At 38.3% G+C, this 21,289-nt stretch overlaps 1 protein-coding gene across 1 annotated transcript in view; it reads left to right on the top strand.

The window, feature by feature from the left end:
• Positions 1-21,289, top strand: part of adcy8 (adenylate cyclase 8 (brain)) — a gene marked incomplete at both ends in the record, with an annotated part of 89,105 nt that overhangs the window by 40,773 nt on the left and 27,043 nt on the right. Inside the window, 3 exons of the mRNA XM_080503800.1 lie at positions 5,866-6,024; positions 7,922-8,192; positions 21,017-21,214. Of these exons, the coding sequence (XP_080359926.1) occupies positions 5,866-6,024; positions 7,922-8,192; positions 21,017-21,214 (628 nt within the window). The remainder of the gene's footprint in view (positions 1-5,865; positions 6,025-7,921; positions 8,193-21,016; positions 21,215-21,289) is intronic.

Here is a 21,289-nt window from a genome sequence, read left to right as displayed (position 1 = left end):
AAAACACTAGGGCACAAACCATCGCATATCGATTGACATTTCACCTGCTGCTATGATCGTTGTGTGTCTGTCAGAGGATCTTTGCTTTTATCGTTTGGCCCCTGACGTTTGGTGTAGCATAAAATGCTGATTCAACACTTTCTTGTTCAAGTTTGTCCTTAAAAAGATCTGCAACTAAAGTGACACGCTTTACGTCAAAACCAATTACAGAATGAAAAATGTCTCACTTCTTCACAGCATCCTCTCCTTACTTAACATTAAAATTAATACTGTTATGATTTTAATCTCATAAAACACCAGCATGGCAAGGCTGGATAAAAGATTGTGCTCTCACTAGGAGATGTTGTGTTGAGATCCAGGTCGTAGAGGAGCTGGAAGGTATCCTGTACTGGAGGATGATGCTGACAGTGATTAAAGATTAACTTAAGAAATAAGTCTTGGAGACTTCAGAGAGCAGTACTACACAGAGGACTCCCTATTGCAGTTCTGAGGAGCTGAGCTTCGGGGAACGTATTCATGAAGAGAGCAAAGCAGACCAAATAGCTGGAATTCAGATAAGGATGTGTATGGCCCCTGTGTGTGGAGAACATGAAGAAGTTGGTTTTGATGCATAGAGTTGAAGGCCTTCTGACTGCCGCCAGTGTCTCAAAGTGGTGCTTTGGTGGTGTCTTTCCTTTGATAAACTAGATGAAAGGGCTGAAAGAGTGACAGTCGTCAGTGTTTCTTTGTCAAGAACCACAAGAAAAAAGTCATTTATACATTGCATTTACATCTTAATGTATAAATTACATTTACATTTACATCATAACCTAATTTGCAATGGGAAAGCACCATGACCATACAGACAGTGAATAATAACATATAGACGATGAAGGAAACATTTATATTATAATTACATAAACTCTACGACTGGTTCTCAGATTTTGGATTTTTAATTCAATCAAACAAAGAAAAGTAATGAATGGAGAACCCAAATGCACAGGGTCGAAGTCAGGCTTGGTTTCGGCAACTTATTTTGAATCCAGATACAGAGAGATCTTAAAGGTCCTGAAAAGAAAGGTACCAGACAATAGCAAGATGTGCTTGGAACATTGAATGTCGTAAAGTGAGCTTGATAGAACAAACTTTCCTCAGATGCTCACAGGAGCTAAAGAGCTAAAATGAACTCACACAAGATCCAAACCATAAGTCGCAGAGAGACTGTGATGCAAGTTGCAATGACTTAACCCAAACAGACACTCACACCCAGTCATATTATTATTCAGGAGAGCACAACTATTCAGCTAATGCAGATATGGTCATATTTGTGTGTACAAATATTCAGTTTTGGACCATTAAAAGGGGGTATTAAATAATTTAATTACCTCCATGACCTATGGTTCTACTGCTGATGATTAGCGGTTTAGTTGTCCAAACTACAATAACTAGCTTTGTGTTGTTTGCAGAGCGCCGGCATGCACCTGTCCCTTTCATGTCACCTTGTCCCTCCAGGCTCCTCCTCTGTGTGCACACATTCTCAATGCAGCGCAGACATCTGAGAGGGTTGACAGCATCAGTGTCGCAATGAGGAGGAACAATGCCGCTGGCAAATCATGAAACTGAATCCAGTGATCTGTTGTTTTCATTTCCCACATGTTCTTGTACCTAACCTATCCATCATGATTTGTCTCCATAATTGATAGCGTTTGATGTAGTTCGCATGTTGGTTATGAGCCGTCTATTGAGTGCTGTTTGAAAGATCATTTTGGAAACTTCCCCGGCATTACAGGAACATAAATATACAGAAATCCTGCCGATTCTATGTGGGTATTCTTCATGGATGCGATGATAACAAAAATAAACATGGGATATCCGACAGTTGCAGATTGAGGAGGATTGAGAAAAATATATCAGGAATTTGTATGAAAACATGCATATTTTATGTCTCCCTTATAAATGACTGAAACATTTGTTCCCGTATGTTTCCACTCCCAGAATGTGATTCAGCAGGACATCTGTATTCACCTTGTTGCTTCTCAAAGTGTATTACATCTTTTGCATAAAAAAAAAAAATACAAGCAGAGAAACCTTGCTGCGGCAAGCAATATATATCATAAATAATGGTATGGAAATAAGAAGCTTTGGGATTTCCAGATAAACGGGCACGACTCACATTGAAGAGCACTTAAAAAAACACATGTCAGATATCTGCAAATGCTCATTCATAATGGAGCCATTTGGAGACATGATTTGGAGTCCTCTGGCCAAATACTTGGAAACAAGACAAACAGATCATTGAACTGAACTGTCAATCCATGAGGGTGAAGGATCAAACCACGGGGTGCTGGAGTTATAGGTATTGATGAATTCCTTTTTAGTTTGAACTGGATTTCATCGTGAAACACACATCCAACTTTGTGGCAAAGCAGTATTCTGCTGCAGATAGGTTGAAATGAAGACACATTGACACCAAAGCTGCTTAACTGCAACATTAAAGCAATCATTTACAAAAATAAACATATTTGTTTTACCCCGGAGGCCTTGGACAACTCTGCTCTTATCTTTTCTCTTGTAATTTCATCTTGTCATTCACTGTACCTCATACAGAAGGTCTTTGATGTCGAAACAGAAATGAAAACAATTCCAATATTTGCGAAGACGTACCTCCAGCTGCTTCTAGAGAACATCACTGACAAATAATGCATTCAATAACAGAGTTCAAATGTATCAGATCACATAACAGACAGTAGAAGAAAGAGTTTGATAGTGATGGTATCATATTTTTCAAATGGCACTCTGGGATTTTACAGATTGTGTGTGATCATCAGTTCATAAGAGAAATAAGAGGTATGTAGCGAGTGGAAAAAAGAACACGCTTTAATAATATTCAATAGATTTCTCTCTCCTTGAACCATTTTAGTGTAGTATTGAGGAAGGAGAGGAGGGCTGGTGTTTATAAAATAAAAAAATAATTGTATTTTGTTAAGTCAATCTGCTAAACTGAGAGTTGTACTATAGTGTAGTGATTCGCACTCAAGCCTCACAGTGGAAATGTCATGGGTTTTGAACCCAGGTTAGGCCGTTCTGTGTGAAGATTTTAGTTAAATTCATGTTTTATATCTTTAAAGTTAATAGATGCCTTTTCCCATATAACAGTATTGACTAAGAGAACTAACTTCAACATCACAAATACAGTATAAAAGGTTTGTAGCTACTGCTTAATTTTATTTTAAAAGGCACTGAAAGAAACCAAATCAATATACAAGTGGATGTTTTTTTGGGGCCATTTTTTTATAGTGCAGAAGAACCTCAGCACTTTAACAAGTGTGTCATGCATGCTAATCTTTCTGATTGCACTGTTAATGAGCAGAAACAGTTTTCACTCCACTGAATACAAAGATATTACTGATTTGTTATATGCCTGGTAAGCGAATTGGCTTAAGTTTGTGTAAAGCATGAAATTGGATCGGCTCGAAAAGAACATTTCTGTCCTTAATACAGTCCAATAAAATTACATTTTTAATTATCCCGGTGCTCGATGCTGGATGAATTAAAGTAGGTTAAGATTCCCAGTGTGTACAATGTGCATATTTTAAAATGGATTTTATACTGGTCAGCCATAACATTATGTCGACATACTGGTGAAATGAATAGCTCTGTTTATCTGTGTGTTATCTATATATCTGTTAGTGGTTGAAATAGATCAGGGAGGAAAGGCATACATGGTCCTCAAACTCGACGTGTGTAAGGATTTAAGAAAGTATGACAAGCGCCAAATTGTGAGGGCTAAACAACTGGATCAGAACATCTCTAGGAAATGAGGCTCTTTGATACATAAGGGGACCAGAGGCAGGCCTGAGAGAACCACTCAAGCAGATGAGAATGAAAATCTTCTGTGAATTCCATATCAGAATGGGATAAATACATGAAGAAGCAGATGCATCACAGGAGAGTGAAATTATGACAGAAACGTATAAATTGTGCATGAACTCATCAAAGTGAAGTATTAAATTAAAGATACCAATTGGAAGTGACACATTTTGTTTGTTGACGTTGCAATCGCTGCTGATCACTTTTCTTTACACATTTAGTTAACGAGGGCATAGTAACCCATTACTTTTACAGGAAAGGCAATCAAATGTGCTTGATGTCAAATATGTCAGTTATAAGAACAATAGCAGTTAATATTGAAATGAATGGTCACAGTCCTGCCAGGTAATGCTGCTAATGCATTACCTCCACGACTGAATCCAGAACTATTCTCCAGGGAGAAGAAAAACGCAAGTCAACGGAGTATCACGTCGTCCTCCTATTCCTCCTCCTCGCAGTGTGTTTGAGTTAATTTCCACCCCAGGTGTCGTTTAGCACTCGACCAACTTTAAGCACCTGTCAAAAAAACTCCCAGGATGCCTTTCACCTCGTATGCGTCACCACTGCTGTTATGAAGCATGAAATGAGACCTGGAGGCAGGAATGGGCGTGACAGCCCCGTCTGCTCCTCACAGACTTATCAGCCCCAGCTCGTCCTGTGTTCATTGTGTTGGGGGATAATAAAGTATGAAATAAGAAACAAATTTATTAACAAGTGTGAAAAGCCGGCTGAAACAGTTTCTCACTCCGCTTGCTGAAGAGGTGCTGATACGCGTGAAATGCATTGTGTTTGTTTTGCGGCTGATTTGCGAACAGTGTTTTCCCGGACAGCGTTATCCTTGCTCTGTTTCTCTCAAAGGTCAATTTCATGTATATTAATTTGCTGAATAAATGCATACAGATGCTGTATTTCACCGAGTGACTCCAGGTTACCCCTGAAATTCTTTCAAAGCAGGGCCCAAGAACATGTACACTTGATATCACAACACCCACAACCCCAATTTTAGGATTGTTAGTGCAAAGTTTTATTCATAACATCATAGAAAAACATCCATCCATCTTCTATATTGCTTCTTCCATTCACACCTATCACCAAGTCAGGGTTATTGGGCTGTGAGAGGAACCCAGCAAAAACCCACACATGCACAGGGAGAACATGCAAACTTAACACAGAAAAACTTCCAAGCCCGAGCACGAACCACCACAGCACCAAACTGCACCATAGAAGACATATCCAGTTATAAAAGAAAGTTCTTAAAAGGCGTTTAGAGCAGCATGCATGCATCATGAAGGACTCGAATAAGCAATGATGTTTTATTGGCTTATTGGCTTTGATAACGTAAAAAAAATGCCACTAACATAATACTGTTGGTCATTCTAAATGGAATAATGTTTATAATGTTATACAATTGTAAAAATAAATTTTTCCCACCATTATTGACAATGCCACACAGTAAATCTCTTCAATGAATCAATATGAGGACTATTCCAGCCACTATGCTTATTTATGTTATGCCATTATTGGCTGCAAAGATTTTTTTAATACTACTTCAATCACATAATAGCTTATTAGATAACTGGCAAAATGTTGTTAAGATAATGGATTGGGAGACTAATAAATTGTGTTTTACTACATTGGAATTATTCCATTATTGCCATTATTACATCATTGGTCAAGAAGAACATCAGGCAAAGTCAAACATTTAGATTATAATCTAATGTCAAATAGTTAAAAGCTATGAGAAATAATAATAATAATAATAATAATAATAATAATCGGCTCCAACAACAAGAAAACTTTTAAAAAGTTGCCTATGAAATTAAATAAGCCAATTTTAAACACTTGAAACTCAACTTCACAAATCAAATTGTTTACCAAATACCAAAACCCATGTATCATTTTGTTGTTTTCTACCACATAGCAATAGAATGACTTTACCATCTGAGCAAATGCTTCAATGTCATTTTCAAGATCTTACAAGCAGCCTTCTACTGTCCATGTCTTATTTTCTCGCAGGTACGTGAGATCACGCACGAAACACGACATCGATATGCGAATCGGGATCCACTCGGGCTCGGTGCTGTGCGGCGTGCTGGGACTCAGGAAATGGCAGTTTGATGTCTGGTCCTGGGACGTGGACATTGCCAACAAACTGGAGTCTGGAGGAATCCCGGGGTGAGTAGAGCCCAACACACGCACTGACCAACACGTGACCAATATGTGCTGCACAGGCGTTGAGCTTGTGGCGAAATGGATGGAAAGTGAATTAAAATGATGCTTTTTGAGGCAGTTAAACACAGCAGTCAGCTATTTTTCTGTAATCACACAAAGTTATTTCCTCTTATATAATGTATGTTTGAATTGGATTCTCCTATTTGGCCTCAAAAGGTTAACTCTCTGTGAGCCACAGTGTACTTTGACTCGTGTTCTCTGCTGAAATCACTCGTTTAATGGACAAGATGTAACTAATTTAATTTCTTTCATTGTAACATACATCAAAAACAGTACAATTTAAAGCAAACTGTAAAAACCTAGCTCCCTACAATTAAAATAAAACTAATCCATGCTTCATGCTTTCTTTCAGCAACGTTTGTTGAATCATGTATGCAATTTCTAACATTTAGAAAATTAAAAAGTTTTTCCTTGGATTAACTTGTTAAATTACTTCAATTGTTTTAAATACAGTTAGAAATAAAGTGTATTTGGTCATTTAACTTCTATTCACACTCACAATCATTTAAAAAGAATTGGCGTATAAATCAAACTGATTTAAATTTGAATTCAAATACTGTGTCCATCTTAATTTTTTTTTCCAGTCAAATTTATTGAAGCTTTTATTAGTTCCACTTTAAATTGCACTGGTTACAAAAACTTAATATTTAAAGAGTTTCTGAAAGTATTCACATTATTTATATAAGTAGGAGTCCATATACTTCTGGGGGGGAAAAAAGACCATAGTACAAAAGTTAGAATAAACATTCATTTTAAACTACGATATATTGACACATAATTCATTTTTCAAACATATTGAATATGTTTTGGTGATTGTGGTGATATACAAGGGTCACATGTACATGTGTTGTCAACTTGTTTCATAGTATTAAAACAAAAACTAAGTTATTTTCAGAACAAAAACAAAACAAAAAAATCATTTAATATATTGTGTGAACTTTATATATTAAAAATACATATATTTGGAGGACTTTTATGTTTGAAACAGGAAAAAGAAATCATGAAATATCACCATTATTGATGTAAGCTGATCATTCATGCATTTGTCAATATTTCAGTATCAATAACTTTTACTACCAACTGTTTTATTGATAAAAAAAATGTAAATCCAAGCAAATATGGCTACAATTCTAATATCACTTGCCACCTCTGCATACATATAATATGGTAATACATTAAATAAGACAACACAATTACACCTCAAAAACTAAAACACTACTTTAATGTTAAATCGCACAATTTTCCAGAAGAAATAATACATTTTTCTCAAAGTGTATATTTTACCCAACCACAATCAAACTATCAAGTACAGAGTAAGTCAAGTTTTCTTAAAACTTAAGAAAATCCTTCGAGCTGCTAACATATTTCCTTCCGTTCCTTTATATGTCACAAATCCACTGTCAATCCCAACAAGCTTTTTTTATCCTCAGATTTTTGTTTTTAATGTCATTTGTGGACATTTTCAGGGCCGCTGGTTTCATAGAATAAGCTCTGACAAACATCACAGTATATAAACAAACAGGAGATGTCATGTTGGAGGAACATGCAGCAGCCACACCAGCTTATAATTTGGGGATTTCATGAAGACCAAAGCAGAACTCCCCACCAAAAAAAAAAAAAAGAATCAATGCTGGATTTGCATTCATCAGGAAGAGATAAACATCATGTGAGAGGATTAAGCAGCAGCACATGGAAGGAGGCAGCTGTTTGCTAGCACATTATCCTGAGTACCTTTAAATGACTGTCAACATGTATGAATGCCAGTAGTTTGTTGTGGGATTATTCCGCTATTGCTTTTCATTATTATTATTATTATTATTATTATTATTATTATTATTAGGAGGATCCACATCTCCAAAGCTGCTTTGGACTGTTTGAACGGTGACTACGAGGTGGAAGAAGGACATGGGAAGGATCGCAACGACTTCCTCCGTCGACACAACATCGAGACCTACTTGATCAAGCAGCCGGAGGAGAGTCTGCTCACGCTCCCCGAGGACATCATGAAGGAGGCGGCCAGCTCGGTTGACCGCCGGGCCAGCAGCACCACCTTCAACGAGGCCTCGTGGAGCCCCGAGCTGCCGTTTGACAACATTGTGGGGAAGCAGAACGTAAGTCCCGCCTTTGCTTGGAACTCATATTATGCACTTTATCACACTGTGAAGCAATACCCAACTTGACTGCAAATTCTTTCTGTGGATTAGGATTGAAGTGTTGTTTTGATTTAGAAGTGTGTGTTTCATAAAGGTAAAAAAAAAAGAAAGAATTCCTGGAAAACACACTGTCACTCAGACCTATTCTAGGAGGTTTTAGCCATTTAGGAAAATGCCCAAACAACCTGAAACCAGCGGCACGATCTCATCCTACCCAGTTTGTGAAAAATAACACTTTAAATCTTATCTCGGAATGAAATTGCCTTTCGGGATGGGGATGTTTTTCGCAGTGCATGGGATCTTCTAAATCTCGCCTGTTTGATGGTCATTTTTGTCTTTGTGTTATGTTTCTTTTTCTTTTATCTTCCTGGGAACAATTGTACGGCTTTCTGGAGAGAGAATGTGTTAGCGTGATAATGGGTCTCTGTGTGTTGTCAGCCTGGTTTTTTTTGAGAGTGACGAGCTTCTGATTGTGTTGTCCATACAAACATCTTCCTCATTCCATCCTCGCTCATCTGCATTTGCTAGCAACAACAACAACAACAATGGCAACTCGGCTTTCTTGAGAGGCATGTTGATATTTTTCATGTATTGTCTGGAACACCTAAGCTCATTTTTAAGCTTCTTTGGTCAAGAACCACTTGGAAAAAGACTGAGGGAGAGGCTATTTGAAATTTTTCTATGTATTTGGATGCACAGCCTTACTAGGTTTTCCTCTGGAATACAGCATAGAAATCATTCTAATCTGTATTTCCTTGCAACTCTACTAAAAGTTCTTTATATCAGGACAGTATATTCGTATACTTAGACTGATTGTTAGTGTTTTCTTTGAGGACTCTTTAAAAGAAACCCAAATGGATGTATCTGCTGTAGCTGCAGGTAGGTGGAGATCTGCAGAGAGAAACAACTTCCTGGTCACTGTGTTTTTCAGATTACCTTCACAGCAGATCATCCATCTCGCCCTCTCCTCTGCCTCCACTACTGTTTCTCCCACCTTCTTCACTCCATCCATAAATCCTCTCCCAGGTCTCCTTTTTTCACCTCCATGTCCAACATCTTTTGTCCAATATATTTACTGCCCAGTTTCATCCTCATGCTGATCAATCCTAATCTCTGAATCGGCATTCATTAGTTCCCGTTTATTATTTATTTTCACTCAAGCTGAGATTGCAGGTGATTATTTAAGGCCTTCATTTCACCTTGTCTCCTTAAACCTATCCTGGGTCACTGCAAATTGCACCACGCCCCTTCCGCCACACGATTCCTATCTGTGTTAAAAATTTAAATATTAAATGGGTTTTAATATTAAATGTTTGTATTATGGCCCTTCCTAGAGAGATTGGTCTGCATTTATAAATTTTGCTCCCCAAAATGTGTGGTCACCTTTAATGTTATTCATTACTCCTTTACCATAAAGGCTGATTTTAATTTTTTCCTTCGTCATGTATAGTCAAAACCATCTATGGTTTTCTTCATTCCATCCGGGCTTGTGACATATCGAAAGAATAAAATAGATGGATGTGACATGACCACAAGAAGCAATCTACATAATTATCATACGCATACACCCACTGCTGTGTGTGAATGTTTGCTTTAGTTCAGTGTGCACATTTCTCAATGCAGCAGTTCAAAAGATTTATTCATCCACCTTCCTGGGCTCGATTCCAGAAAAATGTTGGTCTGAAGCCCACACAGCCACATTTCATTGACAAAGTCATCCATCGAGGTGTCTGCTGCCCCTGACAATCAAAGCCATGTCATCGTGCATAATAGCTCAGACTGGAGTGAGATTAAAGCCGCATATTCACGACACATTTGCATCCGCAAATTGGTCGAAGGAGACGAGCTGGCGGACGCCCAGAGCCAAAAAGACGCTGCCTGTGCTGGGACTGGGGTTTTCCTCCACCAGAAACAAGCTGCTGCCTCCGTTTCCAGCTGTTTAATGTCACCATGTTTCCTCAAGAGAAACTGGAGGGATCCAGCTCAGTTATCTTTGTGTTTCATAATCAAAGTTTGGCAGGTTATGTCTAAACCCTGGACATGGCTGGTAGGGGTGTAATCTACACCTCATGGAGAGGAAAATCCTGATGTGTGAAACTGTGAGAAACAGTGAGAAACAGCCTTTGGCTCTTTCGCTGCTTGACACTTTGTTGTGGAAAGAGCTGCTGCTTATTTGAAGAAATGGGTTAGTATAAAATGTAGTACTAAAAGTTGTTGTAAGAATTTTTATGATTTGTGACCCTTTATCACCCCACCTTTTTCATCTCTTCGGAGCTCCTCATTTGCTTGGATTTTAGTCATTGTAGTATCAATCAGAGCCTGATAACATGAAGACACACAATCAATTTAAATATACAATGTCAGGGAGAAAACATAAAAAGGAGTAGAGGATATCGGTCTGATTGACTTGCTGGATACCCCATTCAAAACACAAAAGCTATGTTTGTACATAGACAATCGAGTCCTTTCTCGACGATAGAGTCCTTTCTATCTACATCTCAGTTGACCTCATCTGGCTGCAAACATGTCTCATCATGTAACGGAGGCCCAGCAGAGACTGTACTTCCTCAGGATGCTGAAACAAGCTTATCTTTCTCATCGCCCCCCCACCAAGTCATCAGTAGGTCAGCCATAGAGAGCCTCCTGGCTTACTGCTGCACTGTGTGCTTCTCTGGCTCTACAGTGGAGAACAGGAAGGACCTGCAGTGGATGGTGAGGTGATGGCAGAGCACAATGTCTTTCCTCAAGCAGACATCATCTGCTTATGTTATTCTGGAATTGCCTGTTCAAGCTACTAAATATCTTCTAAATGTTGGTGACAATAATTTCTGTTTAGGATTCAGATTTCCATGCTGTTCAGATAGTGAAAATTTACTTTTTAATGAACAATCAACAATGTCTAAAATAAATCCAAAGTCTTGAATTGTCACGTGTAATATAAAATTCCCCCGCCCCCTTCTCTGGCTGTGCCAAATATGCAAAGCCACAGTTTTCCTCTATTTTTTTGCATCTTGCAGCTACAAGCTGACTCTGAACTCCATGTTACCCCTTGTGTATATGCGAGTATGTGTGCAGCTCCTCCTCCTCTGTGGTGGTCGTGTCGAGCTTATAGCTTTTGATGTAGACGTTGCGTTCGGATTGGGAGAAATGTTATTTTTGAAAAGTGCCACATCTTTGTTTGTGCCACAGTGAAAGCCTGTCAGGACAGTGGTTTGGAAAGGGGGTTCTTTGTATATCAAAGGCTTCTCCGAGGAGTTCTGAAGGATCTTTCATGTAGTCGTTTGACTCCACTTGGAGTTGGAGTTGGAGTTCTCCAGTGGTTTTCTGTCCCTGTCTGCCCATCCTGCTAGTCGGATTCAGTTTTCAGCATCTGTGGGTTAAGAAGGAACTCTTGCTAGTGTGTGTATCCCCAGCTTGTGCTCAGTGTTATCTGCCGTAAGGATTCCTGTGGTATTTTTGACTTGTTAAACACCTTATTGTTTCCTATTTTACACTTTCCATTGTTTTCAGTACATTTCAGTCTCTTTTGAATAATTTTCTGGTACCCCAGCTGTGTCCTTCTTATGAAGGTAAAATCTTGGTTGTTCCCCTTCATTAGATTCGTAGATTAGTTTTGGTAGTTGCATTGCTATATTCTGAATCTGGTTTTTTATTTCCCTCTTTGGCTTTTAATTTAGTTTCACTGTTGCGAGAAACATTTTTCTGTAGACATTTCAAACTGCATCCGGGCCGTCTTACCTGCAAAACTTACCATCTCGGCTACATTGTTCAATTTAATTAAGTATAGATCCACTATGTCTGTTCATATTTTTTTCTCAAGATTTGATGAAACTAATGATGCCACTCTTCTGCAGCCCTCTAGTAAATTTGTAAATTGACATTAAACATAAGGGAACAGCCTGCAGAGGCAAATACATACCAACGGTGTAAAAGTGTGAAATATAAATATAAAATCATATGTGTTTTCTCATCTCTTTGTGGTGAATTGGGGGAAGACTGATTTCTAAAAATGTAAACAATCTCTGGTAACAAAGTTCCCTCTATAGTCGATTGGGATTGGATTCAGCCCCACATGACCTCAAGTCAGTTGAAGCAGTAGGGAAGAATAGATGGATTGATGGCAAGTTTGAACAAGCTTTTAAAGAAACAATGAACACCAACACAATATGTGACCACATGACCACGTTTAACAAAGATTAATATAATACCTAATAAGCACAAGCAAATTGGTAAGATATCTGTGCTAGTAGCATTCTTGAATTAATATTGAGAATATATAGACTTGTCATGCAGTCATGTACAATTGAAAACACTGGAAACATGACATCATGTCATGCCCATCAGAGGGATTATGGGAACTATCATCTATGTGAGACTTATTGCTTTTATCAAACCCAGAAAATGTATCAAGACCACTCCTGAGTGGCTGTATGGTGAGTCCCAGCCCTGGACTCTTACCTCCAGCTCTCTGTGGGAAGTCTGCACTGGCTGAATGGCTCTGTCTTTACCTCTTTCATGCTTCACTGTGTACCTGCTGGCTCCCATGATGCACAGCACTGTCACAGTGCTTTCACCTCAAAGGAGTTTGTGTGTTTCCTTAAAAGACCCAGTTACTTAATGTACCTGTACTGTGAATACTAACCGCCCCCAAAAAGGTTTCATTTTCATGTTTGTTTTCTATGTTGATTAATGCTGTATAGTAGTTGTGTGGGCCTTTGACATGCTCAATAAACAAACTCAAAATGAGAAGAGAAAAAAAAAAAAATTAATAATAATCAAGAAATGTTTTAGAACCAAAATATTAGGTTCTAGGTTTAGTATTTAGTCAAGGTTGGTGCACAGACAATATGAAACCATGTCGATTATCCCATCTCTTTTGAGTAAAAATGTTTTTGTTTTTTTTATTCTAAGGTTACCCCCAAACGTGACTATGATGTCCATCCTCAGTAGTCAATACATGAACTGGTGTCCATCTTCAATCCAGTGGTCATGGTCTCAGATCAAAACAATTGCAGTTTGAATCTATTGTTCACAAAGTGACGCATTGTATGTGGACACAATCATCACTTTCTTTTCCTCAGAGGACTGCAGATGAACTGGACTCACTCTCTGCTGCTCCTCGTTGTCCTCAGTACAAGAATATAGTCAACACACAAATACAATATATTTTTTCACATTTTAGATAAACAAACATCTTCTACTCACAGTAATCAATAGGTTTGACAAACTCAGTGGCACATTACATGAATAGCAAAGTTGCAGTTTAACAAACAATAACTCTCATAATTTGCCTGCTCGAAGCAAGAAACGCATCCTTTGCATTGTTGAATCGTTGATGCAACGTAGCCTGCTTGTCCTTGGCTTGGCAGAGAGTCAGTTATCCTGTTGACTTGGGAGCAGGAAAAAAGAAAGAAATCATACTTTATTATTCCCCTTGAAGGGATTAGGTCTCTGCATTCAACCCATCCTGTTCAGAGTTAATCTTAACTATGCACGCTACGAACAGCGGTGCAGTGCAGTCAAGGGCCTAGTTCAGGGACCCACATCAGTAAGCTGCAGTCACGGCATTCAAACCTGAGAATCTCTGATTCCCTAGCCCACTCCTCTAACCTCTATGGCACCACTGCCTTGTGACCACTGGACCTTGTTGAGTCCATCTCAATGTCTGCAGGGACAAAAACTACCGGCTCTGATCTTCAGAGTGTCAGATAGACACTCTTTCACTATCATTCACTTATCCGGCAAACTAAGAACTGTGACCCAAGATGCGTAATCCAAACATTTGGTTGCTCCTGTTAACTAACTGCTATAAAATCCAGAGTGAAAACATGAATGGATGGTGAAGATCTGGGTTGGCGTCCATGAGTTATGCCTGGTCAACCAATAAGAAGCAACTGTTTGAATTCAATCAGTCATTCACTTATAGAACATCCTTTGTTCTCAAGGTCTGATGCTTTGTGAGTCCTTCATTTGAAATTATGTGGCTGAACATGTCAGATCCCAACAACCTAAGAGTAAAATAGTGCTTTTTCTCTCCACCACCTGTTTAAAAGCACTCAAGTGGAAAAACAGCATTTACCGATTCAACGTCAAAGTGTGTTTGATATCTACCTGCTCAACCATCAGCTGTACCTGCTTAATCCTGTAGAGTAGGTTACTTATAGCCATTTGGTATTAGGGGAAAGGACAGGTGCATCTTTAACCATTCATCATGTGCTGGGCTGCAGCTGACTTGAAACTACTAGTTTCTCTGCACATGACATCGTTCCAAGAGTTATAGGCCCCTTGTCATTAATAATATAGAGCGCAAAAGTGCTGATCCATCTGTTTTGCCCTGGTCTTTCCAGTGGCGTGATGCATGTGTGGGGGTTATATAACTGCCTCGTTGAAATCCTCTGAAGAGCACCAGTTCCAAACAAGACATTTTGTAGTAAATTAGACTTTCTGGCTGGAACACACTAGTTAATCTGTCACACAACTCGACATGTGAGATATCTAGCACATGAAAATCCTATTGACATTACTGCATGTGGTCATGCTGTCAAATGTTAGCACTCTCCCCACCTCCACTTGCCCTTTTCATGGCATTACATGTTGGCATTTCCAACAGTTTATGTGTTCGGTTATTAATATACATTAAACATGTAGCTGTATCTCGCTGCCCCCATAGTCAGACACTGCTTTAGGAAACACTGTAGAAGCTAGTAGAAAGAAATGCCAGAGATGGAGGCATGTGCCCTTTAGGCTGTGCGCTTCCTTGGGGATGTGCACGCCAAAAGCAATCATGGTAGCACATCTCATATCCTTGCCCCTTCTGAGGCCTTGTATTATGAATCGAGGGATGAGGGCAAGTAACTTGTTGAGGTTATAAAGTGGTCTATAAAGGCTTACATCCCCATCTTTTGATGCAGAGCTATTTTCTGGGAAGTCTGTTCTTTACAAAAGGGGCTCTTATACTATACAATATAGTTTCTTTTTTATTTAAAGCCAGGAAGTCAGATTTTCATCGGCTGAATTGTAGACAGAGAAAGGAGGTTAATGAATTTGTAAAAAAAAAAAAAAAAAAAAAAGTTTAAAAAGCATCTTGTTTGTGACATCTTTGCTTAATAAAGGAAATCCCTGACAGTGAATATTTAATTATGATGTAATATTCTCCACAATACTTAACATTTTGATTTATGTGACAATAGGTTCAGGTATGACAAATTCTGATATGAGCACTGTGAGAAACCTAAAAAAGTGAGAAATTCTCCATTTTTTTCAAAGATGTTCATCGGTTACTTCAACTCAGTCTATTGATAATTATCTGTGTATTTTATGTTTGAGCAAAGATTGTGAAATAAAAGTGTTAAGCAGCACTGGACAAGTACGCAATGTTGTTAAACTGACACAGTTATTTAGATCTTTTATGCCAAGTGAAACACACAGTCTTCAGGCATCAGCTTTACATTTGACCCATAGACACGAGGGAAGCATTCTTCTTTGCTTTCAGCTATAAGCAAAAGAGTGAATAATGTGTTTTTCCAAAAATGGAGAGTTGTTCCTGTAAGCATGATTTGACCTGATTTATTATGATGTCAACTCAACCATGTTTGCTCATCAACTTGAACTGAATATCAAAATTCCAATAGCCCAAAGCTGACAATTTAACATCAGAGCTGCAGATAGCACAGAGAGCCACTGAAAAACACACACTTCCGCGATATTAAAGTGCTTAATAGCCCTAATCAGAGAAGACCAGTTTACTGAGGTTTATATTCTCCTGCAAGTAGAAACCAGTGTTTTATCCAAGTGATAGAAGTCGACTCTTACAAGTCGATAAATCACAATAAAAGCAAATGAGGAAGTCAGATGGCAGTATTATAAGGAGGCTGGGGTGGACGAACAGACAGCAGAACTGACATTTGGCTCCATGTGATCTTCCCATGTGTACACATTTAATTCAACCATTGTATTTTATTTCTTGGGCAAGTGTGATGCACAAACCAGAAATAAGGATGATCTGTCCCAAGTCCCATCCATTGTTCAACAATGCCTCCAAAATAGCCCGGGTACTTACGCTGCCATTTCACATTAATGAAAGCAGAGTCTGCACAAGAGTGACTGAGTGGCACTGCTGCTGTATAAAGGTCTCGCCTGACTCAATTTCAAGTGACAACTTCAACTCAAAGTGCCCATTGTTCCGGACAGCACGCGTTTGTTTTTTCGGCCCCGTTTACAGGACGTTTCATGTGAAAGCGCATTGTTTTTGCGTTTTTATTTCAGAAAAGTTCCATGTTTTCTCTACAACATTTTGAAAGTGATGTGGCTCTCATGTTGGACCACGAGTGGGTGCGATTGGTTGTTTTTGTAAGGAAACCAAACATACATGAAAATGGCACGCTATAAACATTAACAATGAGTACATGTACATCTGTATGGACAGTCAATGAAGTTGGGTTTGTAATTGTATCTATAAAACTATCAAGTCCCAGGAGAATGTGGACTGAGCCATTGTACTACACATGCGCAGTAGCAGTCTTTCAGAAAAGATTTCTCCCATTCCTCCGGAGTCGGACTCAGAGTGTTTTGAGAAGTTTTAGTTTTCCCTATTTCTATGGCGACAGAGCATTTTCTAAAAGTTGTGTTTTCATACATCCACAGGGAGATGAAACCAGAGCATCTTCAAAAAATTCTACCAAATTGTGGATTTGTTGGGTTTCTCTGTTTAGAGCACCTAATAATGACTGTGGTGTTATATAAATAAAGTTGAATTGAATTGACTTGTAAGAGTACAATTTAAAAAATATATATATTTCTGATGCATATGCTTCCAGACCAACAATTCAAACTTTAAAAAAAAACCTATAATGACTCCAGTGAAGCCTCCACAGCCGGCTGATTCTGCAGATTTCTAATCTAAGCGACAAAATACTTGCTGTTTCACAACACAAATGTGGCTATATTCTCTCAAAAAGAGTTTTCTCATTTAAATTTTTTTTTTTTTTATAAATAAATAAACTATATATAGCTGTTGAGGTCACTCCCAGAACTTGGTCTGGAAAATGGTTTATTTAAGAGTAGCTGCTGCTCTTTCGTTGAACTAAATGCCAACCGATTGTCGTCATTAAAATGAAGCCTGCAATTGCTCCAGCTGCTCATGATACAGTATATTAATCACTTGACATGCAGGCCACATGTTTTCATTCTAATGCAAGACAAGATTCTGCCGAGTTCAAGTTCAGGCTAGTTCAGTTCTCCATCATTCCTGCGTACTGTGTGCAAACTCCAATCCAATTAAGACTCTGTTTAATATGTAGACAAAATGTTGCTTCTATATATCATTTAGATCACATTATTGTCTCATATATTCTGTAGTACCGTTACAACAAAATATTTTTAGATGTAAGCGTGGTTGTTTATTTTTAGACACCTGTATAATACAGAAGAAAAAAATACAATAAAAATGTTAGTTTAAAGCCAATGACAAGCTAATGATAGGAAGACACCAAAATAAGAATATAATCAAGCAAATTCCTGTTCGAAAAACAAATGTAAAGCAGTGTTTTTTCTTTCATTCCTACAGCTCTGATTAGATGTACATTTACACATGGTGATGCGAGTGATTATGAAAAACAGGCACGTTAGAATGAAAAAACTCAGCAATTAAGATTTTCCTGAGAACATCAATTAATTCAGAGACTAAAAATGAATGTATAATGAGGTATCTGAGTGTGATAGATCTTATGCCTTCATGCAATGAATGAATCAAGAGATGAGAGACTCATTTGCGTGAAATTAGTGGAAAATATATTGCATTTCTGTACATCTCCTCTCTTAGGTGATTTAATGACTGCAAGCGCTATAGGTCACAGAAACTCCAAAGGGTAATTTGGGCAAAGTTGCAATGTGGCTGCGTTGACTGGCTGGTAATGATACAGAGCGAATGTCAGTGACTGTGAGGAAGTAACTCCAAGTCTCACATATGACCTTTGCTACCTTTACTTGCTTGTTTTCAGTGAACGTGGCGTCCTCGGGGAGCTCACCTCCCACCAAATGTACTCCACATTAATGAGTTTAGCATAACTGAAATAATCTAAAAGAGAATAAAGTTCTCAGTGGGAAATAAATTGATTTTTGGGGGTGGGAACAGCATACTAAAGTGACACGGCTCCCAAACCTTAGCCCTCGTAGTTTTATAGTTTAGATTCACCCGGAACAGCAATCCAACTTCCAAGTGTAAGTCATCATCAATGTTTATAACTTATTGTTCTCTGCGCACGTGTGTGGTTTCATTACAAAATCAAACAACTGCTCCAACTAGTGACCCAATATGAAAACGACATTGTTTTCAGCATTTCTGCCTTTTCCGTTTTCAAAATGTGGCTGAAAACTTTTGTGAGAACTTGAAACGTTTTCGTGAAAACGAGACTTTTGTTAGATCAATTAACTAATGTATAAAACCCTGACAGAGAACTATCGGGAATACTCATCGAAACATCTGATTTGGTGTGGTGATAACGGAGCTGCAGTGGCAAATATTTTTAAGGTTTCAGATGTTACGATCAGAATTCAACTAACGCATGCTGAGAATGTGAATGAATATACAAGTAGAATGGGCACTCGGTTGAGCGCATAGCTTCCCCAACTGAAAACCAAAAATAAATACATGCAGATGAAAACATAACTTTGTCGACCAACTCGGTTGGTCACCCAACTTACTTTGTACGAGTAACATTTGATGATAAAGTGCTTTATGTTCACCAAATGCTGGATGAAAAATAAATAAATAAATTCTGATATTCAGATGTGTTTTGAAATCAATTCTCATGTTAAAACTTTAATGTTGGGCTCTGATGGTACCAAGCAGGAGCTCTGTACTTATCCTGCCTGTCAAGCTAAATAGAATCAAAGCTTTATGAATGCAGCCTCACTAAGATATCAAAGGTGAAAGATTCATTATATTTGTATTCATTCATTAGATCAGTGAAACCTTCATTTGAGAAGCTTTTTCATTTCTGAAGTATATGGAATACAAATGAGCCACAATATTCTTTGTATTATTGTGGCCTTATGGAGATTTTCAATAGTTGTTTTTTTTTTTTTTTTACTTTGTATTGGTACCTTGCATATTGCTTTTCACATAAATGGTTTTAAAGGATTGGAATGGAATCCATAGTGTCATCAGAGGTGGAAACTAATAAAGAGGCTTCAGTTGACCAGTTTTAACCCCCCCCCCAAAAAAAAAATCTCTTGATAAAAAGCAGTTTGTATCACTGTTTTTATAAAAAGAATTTAGAACGTTCTTTGTTCCTAGTGTGAACCAAATGTGTAAAATGATTTACTTTGCTCACAAAAGTGTCGGGCACCATGTAGAACTAATGTATTACTGGTCCTTTACTGTGACACAATTGACCATTTAAATATATTTAAGACAATGATAACATTGCAAATATTACGTGCATCATGCACACCAGTTTTCATTTAATTTACAACTCCCCAGTGACACCCTGAGGGCTGGTCTGGCAGATCCAAATGCATCCTGGATTTTCCAGTAGTATTGACCAAAACATTTATTTAAATCCGAATTTCACTCAACAGCAGCACTTTATGGTTACAAATCAAAAACAGGTCTCTCTTCACAGCCTCTGCAAAGACAAAAGAAAACTTTCCAAGCAGTTTCCCATTGTCCCTTTTATACCCCGTGCTGCTGATTGGCTGGCAGAGCTCTACGACCAGCCAACAGGTGATCTCAATCTCCCTTCCAATGAAGCTGAGGAAGACTCGACTGATAAACAATACAAACCATCGAAAGATTCCAGCAATATCATTTCTTTTCCACATGTACTTAAAAACTCTGCACGTCACACACACTTTCAGAGACTGTTTTCTGTTTTCTCTCCACATTTTTGTTGGGGTTTTTTTTTGTTTTTCTCCTGAAATCAACAAACTCCAGTCATATGAGACTCTGTCAACAGTTTCTCGACAATTAACGGATACCGTGTTCCCGGTATGAAAATGAGTCCCCTTACCAGGCAGATGCCTTTTTATGGAGAATGAAGTAGTTCACAGGAAAGTCCTCTCATGAGGGCTTCATAGCAGTTTGTAAAAATTTGAGGCAGGTTTCAGCCTTCAGTTTGTTTTTGCAGAATTGAGAGAAGGGAAGTGGTGAAGTGGTAAATTAAAGCCCGAGGAGCTTCTTGTGAAGACAGACCCCTGTGCCATTCATTTGCTCTTTACAACAGTACTTTTTTCAGTTTTCACAAGCTGGTGCATTTTTAATATATTAATTTTCCAGGAATATTTCAAAGGTTGCTCTAAGAGGTTTAAAATTGCCCCGTTCATTTTGTACATTCGACCTCATTTCCCCAGACATTGTCTGGCTATACTCTTTCACTTTTTTTTTTTTTAACTGTCCCCCATTTCATGCTTCATCATTTTTAATTTCCATAATTTTTTGTGCGTTTTCATCTGCGGTCTTTTTTTTAAAATCACATAAATTGCAGCTTTGTTATGTGTACATAATTGCAAGCTTTGCCACCACTAACATTGCAATGTGAACATGCTACGAGAGTGAATGGGAGATGCATGACTTGCTCCGTGCCGTCTGACGGCCAAACGTTGCATTTTGAGCTTCCCTTTTTCTTCCTCTTCCTTAATTTTGGTTTTCACTTTCGTGTATGTAATGAATGTAACTGTGTCTGTTCTTTTTTTTTTTTCATTTGTATCTTGAATGAAACAAAAAAAAAAAAAAAGGGGGGGGACAAGCAGGTTCATTCTATGTGCATGTGCTTTCCCTCTAGACTCTGGCTGCCCTAACGAGAAATTCGATAAATCTGCTACCAAACCATCTCGCACAAGCTTTGCATGTCCACTCTGGTCCTGAGGAAATTAACAAGCGAATAGAGAGCGCCATCGACTTACGGAGTGGCGATAAGTTGAGAAGAGAGCATATCAAGCCTTTCTCACTGATGTTTAAAGACTCCAGCCTGGAAGAGAAGGTAGCTGGGGTTTTAGACAGATCACTGTTTTTTTTTTTTTTTTTTATTTCTCTCTCCCTCTTCATATCTATTCCT

This window comes from Blennius ocellaris (assembly GCF_963422515.1).
Source record: "Blennius ocellaris genome assembly, chromosome: 10".
Classification (NCBI taxonomy): domain Eukaryota; kingdom Metazoa; phylum Chordata; class Actinopteri; order Blenniiformes; family Blenniidae; genus Blennius; species Blennius ocellaris.
Note: the sequence above shows the minus strand (reverse complement) of the source record. Positions and strands in the feature narration are given on the sequence as shown.